General features: G+C 34.5%; 1 protein-coding gene across 1 annotated transcript; it reads left to right on the top strand.

The window, feature by feature from the left end:
• Positions 1-2,288: 2,288 nt before the first annotated feature.
• On the top strand, positions 2,289-5,087 carry LOC131633323 (serine/threonine-protein kinase PBL34-like). Its single transcript, XM_058904048.1, has 6 exons — positions 2,289-2,722; positions 3,294-3,613; positions 3,732-3,867; positions 3,940-4,073; positions 4,160-4,283; positions 4,381-5,087. The coding sequence occupies exons 1-6, from the start codon at positions 2,602-2,604 to the stop codon at positions 4,830-4,832; spliced, it is 1,287 nt and encodes a 428-aa protein (XP_058760031.1). The 5' UTR covers positions 2,289-2,601; the 3' UTR covers positions 4,833-5,087.
• Positions 5,088-5,947: the final 860 nt, after the last annotated feature.

The following is a 5,947-nucleotide window of genomic DNA, read 5'->3' on the forward strand; positions in this document are numbered from 1 at the left end:
ATACACCTTGAATGCCCCTTACACCAGAACTTATCAACATTCTCACTCAAAAATCCATTAAAGCACCAAAAAAGCCATTTTCTCAAAACTTGCATCTCTTGCATGATTTTGTTGAAATCTTCATTCGAACACCATCTATATATCATCATTAAATTACTATAAACATTAGTTTTCTATTGTAATCCCTCAAACACCATCACCTAACTTCACCATTTTTTACTTGGAAGTGAACTTGGTCAAGGAGTTTCAAGGCATCTCAAAGCATTCTAAGCATATCATTGTGTTCCTGAGAGTGCAAGGAAGCTAGACGAATCATCATTTCACTTATATAAGTGCAAACAAGAGAAATTGGACCTATTCCAATAGGTAACTTTTTTTTCAACTTTGAATTCACTCATACATGCATTATTTTGAATGATGCTCGAAGCAAAAGGTGTAGTCTATGATGTAAGGAGTGAAAGCCCCATGCTCATAAGTTTTGGTTGTACTTGAATGCTATTTAATTTGTGTTTGAATTTTTAGGGTGTAGACTTTAATATGAAAAATTAAAATTAATGACTGAGAATTAATTTAAGTTAATTACATATTTGAAATCCTCATGAAATTTCAAGCAAAATGGTATATTCACTTTTAATTTTTGATGCACAAATGAGAAAGTTAGAATTTGGCCATTGTTGAAAAAGTTGCAGTAACGATTGATTGAAGAAGACGAAGTTGTAAATATTGTGTGCATTGTGTTTTGAATTGATTTTGTCCACCCTTAAATAGCGTCTTCAGAGTCAGAAGCTTCTCACAGTTAGAAGCAGTTTTTCACAGTTAGAAGCTATTTTCTCATTGTTAGAAGCAGTTTTTCACAGTTAAAAGTTTCTCACTGATAGAAGCAGTTCTTCACAGTCAGAAGCTGTTTTCTCACAGTTAGAAGCAGTTTTTTACAATCATAAGCTTCTCACAGTTAGAAGCAGTTCTTCACAGTTAGAAGCTTCTTACAGTTAGAAGTAGTTTTTCATAGCTAGAAGTTGTTTCTCATAATCAAAAGCTTCTCGCGGTTAGAAGCAGTTTTTCACAGTCAGAATTTGTTTTCTCACAATTATAAGCTTCTTGCAGTTAAAAATAGTTCTTCGCAGTTATAAGCTATTTTCTCACCGTTAGAAGCATTTTTTCACAGTCAGAAGCTTCTCGTAGTTAGAAGTAGTTTTTCACAGTCAAAAGTTGTTTTCTCACACTTAGAAGCAGTTTTTCACAGTCAAAAGTTTTTAACAGTTAAAAGCAGTTTTTTTCACTTTTAGAAGAATTTTATTTGTTTATTTTTTAATTATTTATCTTTTTTATTTTATCCATCCAAACTTGATATTTAAAAATTCCAAAAAAATATTTATTGTTTTATTAGGTTTATTTACACAATTCCTTAAATTTTGAATTTTCTTTAAACTTATTTTCTCACCATCTTTTTATTCAATCTTTCACACTTGTTGATTTTAATTTCTTGATGATTTATTTTGTGCCTTGTTGTTGATCATTACTTGTTTGATTCACATGTTTCCTTAGGTACTCATTCAAACTTAATCTTTGATGAAGGATGGATTTGAGGTAGACTTTAGGATTCTTAATCCAAGCAAGACAACATTAGGATAGTTATTCCCCTTCGATCCAAATTGTAGGCTTATTGTTCTTCTATTTCAAACATTTAATACTCACTTGATCCTTTTCATAAGAAAGAAATTAACTTTTTAGATACATTGGATAATCCAATATATTTTGAATATATATAATTCAAATACTTTGATTATTCGTCATACAAAAAATCTATATTAGTGGTTGATACTAGAGTTCAATTGAATTTCAGATTTATTTTTGAATAATTGTATTATAATGTTAGGATGACACTCTTAATGTAAAGTTTAGCTTTGAATCATCCCAACTAACTATAAATAATCCTAAGTGCATAAGTGAATAAGTTACAAAATAAAACATGAGTAATACCCTTTAACTAACTTAATCTCTAAGTTAGTAGTTACTCTAATACTTCTAAAATAAATATTCTCCTAACCAATGTACTCCTAAGACTTTCACAAATTCACCTAACCAACATGTCATGAACTTCAAAGACATTATTTAACATTTAGAGAAAAACAATTGTGAATATTTTTTGAAGTTTGTATGTTTTAAAAAATGAACATGAGAGCATCTCATAGAGCAACTAACTAGTTTGAATAAACCATGTGAGAGGGATGAATAATTATAGTGAAAAAGACATGAGTGGAAACTAGTAAAAATGCTAAAACTTTACTAGACAACACAAGATTTTATTATGTCTTTTGGTAAATTGGAGCAAGCAAAGAGGTTAAAAAAAGAAAGAAAAAAAAGTGTGAAAATTCCCACCCCCACAACACAAAAAGGTGGTAGCAAAAAAGTTCTTTTTGTACACACTGCGATGATGGCGATCATGATGCCTCTTGCCTGCAATTTCATACACCAACACCACTCTCTCTTCCACCTTTCCACTCATGCTTATGCTTATTCTCTCATCTCCAAATCCAACAACACCATGATCAACTTTTGAAACCACCTCAACAAACTCAACAACAAGAGAGTAATAAGCACATGGAGATGGAGAACAACAAGTGTGGCTGTTGGTCTGTCCTTAAACGTGGTGTTTGTAAACCTTCTGCTTCTAGACAGTCTCCTAACACTATACCTCGTACTAGTCTTGTCCATGATGCAGGTTTTGTTCTTTCTTATGTTTTGTTTTTTTTGTTGAATATCATGTAATCATAATATAATGCTAGTGTCTCAGAAAAGGTTCACTTGTCTCTTGTTTTTCTTAATGAACCTGTTCTTAATCTTGATCAAGTTTTTTGAAACAGTTTTTGATTCTGGGTTTGCAAAATTGTGAAAATTTTAGGAGATGCTTTTGTTTATGAATTGGGTTGTCAAAAAGATAGAATTTTTATGCTTTATGGCCATTTTTCTAAGAACCCTTGTTTGGTCATCATCTTTCTCTCAATTGGATTTGTTGAAATTATGTTTTTAGTTCAAATAAGGTATAAGATCCTGTTTGGTATTAGTCATAGTTTACTGATTATTGAAAATCCAAAGCTTAGATAATATAAAGTATTGCGGAGACTCTGCAATCGGAGAGGTAAGCACAATTGGCCGAACTTTGTTATCAGGGATTTCGTGTTTGTGTTTTTTTTGTATATGTTAACTTTAGAACTGAGCTGTTATTCTACTAGATCCAAAAAGTTGAAATTTTAAGATGGAAGTATTCACATTCTTACTATTGATTGATGCAGCAACCGAGACGCGATATCTAAATGCTAGTAATCGAGAACTCTGTGCTCCGAATGAAGTTAGGCTGTCTTCTGATAATCCTGATCCCCCACCTCAGGAAAACAAGGCTCCTTGTCAGCTTCTTCAGTTCACATTTCACGAGCTGAAGTCTGCGACCGGGAATTTCAGACCTGACAGCATTCTTGGGGAGGGGGGTTTTGGTTATGTTTTCAAAGGATGGATTGAGGAAGGTGGAACTGCCCCGGCGAAACCTGGTTCGGGGGTTACAGTAGCTGTTAAAAGCTTGAAGCCAGATGGACTTCAGGGTCATAGAGAATGGGTGGTTAGTATAATATATGTTGTTGGTTAGTACTTGGTAGATTGATATGGTAAAAAAATTGTGTAGGATGTATTCGAGATTAGAACTTAACGTCGCGTTTTGGTTATTTTGGTTATTGCAGGCTGAAGTTGATTTTCTTGGACAGCTTCACCATCCTAACCTTGTGAAACTTATTGGTTACTGCATCGAAGATGATCAGCGGCTTCTTGTTTACGAGTTTATGACCCGTGGAAGTCTCGAAAATCATCTATTTAGAAGTGAGTTTTTCCATTGACAAAGATTTCTATGTTTCACAATAAAAAATTCTGACTGATGCCTATGTTTTGAAGGAACCGTGCCGCTTCCATGGTCGAATAGGGTGAAGATTGCACTTGGTGCTGCTAAAGGACTAGCTTTCCTACATAATGGTCCAGAACCAGTCATTTACAGAGATTTCAAAACATCGAATATTTTACTCGATACAGTATGTGCTATAAGCCATATCATATCTTAAGAATGAAGCTTTCTCTCTATTTCTTTGATTAATTTCTAATGTATAATGTTTTACAGGAGTATAATGCGAAGCTTTCAGATTTCGGGCTAGCGAAAGCAGGTCCTCAAGGAGACAAGACACATGTTTCCACCAGAGTTGTTGGAACTTATGGCTATGCAGCTCCTGAATATGTCATGACAGGTAAAAATGTAGCGGTAAATAGCCTCGAATGACAAGAAAATGCCTTAGCGTATTAGGATTAACCGATCATGTAATTTTCGGTTTGTATTTTCCCCAGGACACTTGACAGCTAAAAGCGATGTTTATAGCTTTGGAGTTGTGTTACTCGAGATTTTAACAGGACGGAGATCAATGGACAAGAAACGTCCGAGCGGGGAACAAAATCTTGTTTCATGGGCAAGACCATATTTAGCAGACAAGCGAAAACTTTACCAACTCGTTGATCCACGCTTGGAACTAAACTATTCCTTAAAAGCAGTGCAGAAAATTTCTCAGTTAGCTTATGGTTGTCTCAGTAGAGATCCTAAGTGTCGTCCTAACATGGACGAAGTTGTGAATGCTCTGACGCCACTGCAGGATCTTAACGACTTTGCAATCTTGTCGTATCACTCTCGTTTATCTCAACAAGGGAGAAGAAAGAAGAAACCAGACGGAACTTCGCATATCAGTTATACGCATTCCAAGAGCATGAGGGCTTCGCCTTTGAATACCGGAAGACACCTTCGATGATGTTTGAAGCGAAATCCTCTTCCTCGAAATGCCTTCTTTGTTGTTTTTTGTTGTGTGTGTGTGGAGATGGAAATTTCAAGCTTGCTTAAGTCTTTTTGGTGTTTAAAACCTGTTAGTAATGTAATGATGTATTGATTATTTCTTTGAGCTTAAAGAGCTAAAACAATTTATCATTATGGATAGAAATTGGCATATTTGTTAATGATGTATTATGACAAGTCTTGTATGTATATGAAAGGCTTCAAATCTCACAAAGTAGTTTGCAGATACCTGTTAGTAATATTTGCTTGTTACCTTATGCTATTATGCAATAATATGTATTCATCGTATCAGTGTAGTTATGATCGAGTGTTGGATCGTATGATCTTACATGCTAAGGATGCCTGAGATCTCGTGCTTGACTACATTACATGGTATAGCCCTTAAGTACCTTGACAAAAAGTTAAGCATGCTGAGCAAGCTTTAGTGCATGTTTGAATGCAAGGCGGAGAAACCAAAACTGATTTTTCTCTAGTGACTACGCACAAAGTCCATCAATCCATTTTGATGGATTTGGTTTGTGTGCAGTCACGAGAGAATAACCTATATTTTAATGTTTAATCAAAATCGCGTTTAATAAACAGTCATCCGAAATTCCTTTAGTAAAGTTGATGTATGATGTTTGAGGACAAATTCTTTATAGGTCAGTCTATCATGCCATAAATATAATAATCTGTCAATGTTCAGAAAAGGGCATATATTATTGATACCAATAAGAGAGCATATATATGTCTTTAAGCAGAGCATAGTATCTGACTTTGTGTGGTCTGCCTCTGTCAAAATCTGGCTTCAGTTACAATTTGAAGGGGAAAAAAAGTAGAATCAGAATTTGCTTTAACCTAGTAGTTTTCATGTTCATTTTCATATATTAATGATCTATGAAGCACGGACACCCCAAATTTGACACTGACACTGACACGGCGACACCGATAAAAAATTGAAAAAATGAATAAATTAAACGTAATCACAAGTGTCGGTGGAAGTGTCCGATACCGACACGGACACGGACACGCCTGTTTTCAGAGGTGTCGGTGCTACATAGTTAATGATAGATGCAAAGTTTGGTCTTCATATAA

This window comes from Vicia villosa, linkage group LG1 (genome assembly GCF_029867415.1).
Source record: "Vicia villosa cultivar HV-30 ecotype Madison, WI linkage group LG1, Vvil1.0, whole genome shotgun sequence".
Lineage (NCBI taxonomy): Eukaryota > Viridiplantae > Streptophyta > Magnoliopsida > Fabales > Fabaceae > Vicia > Vicia villosa.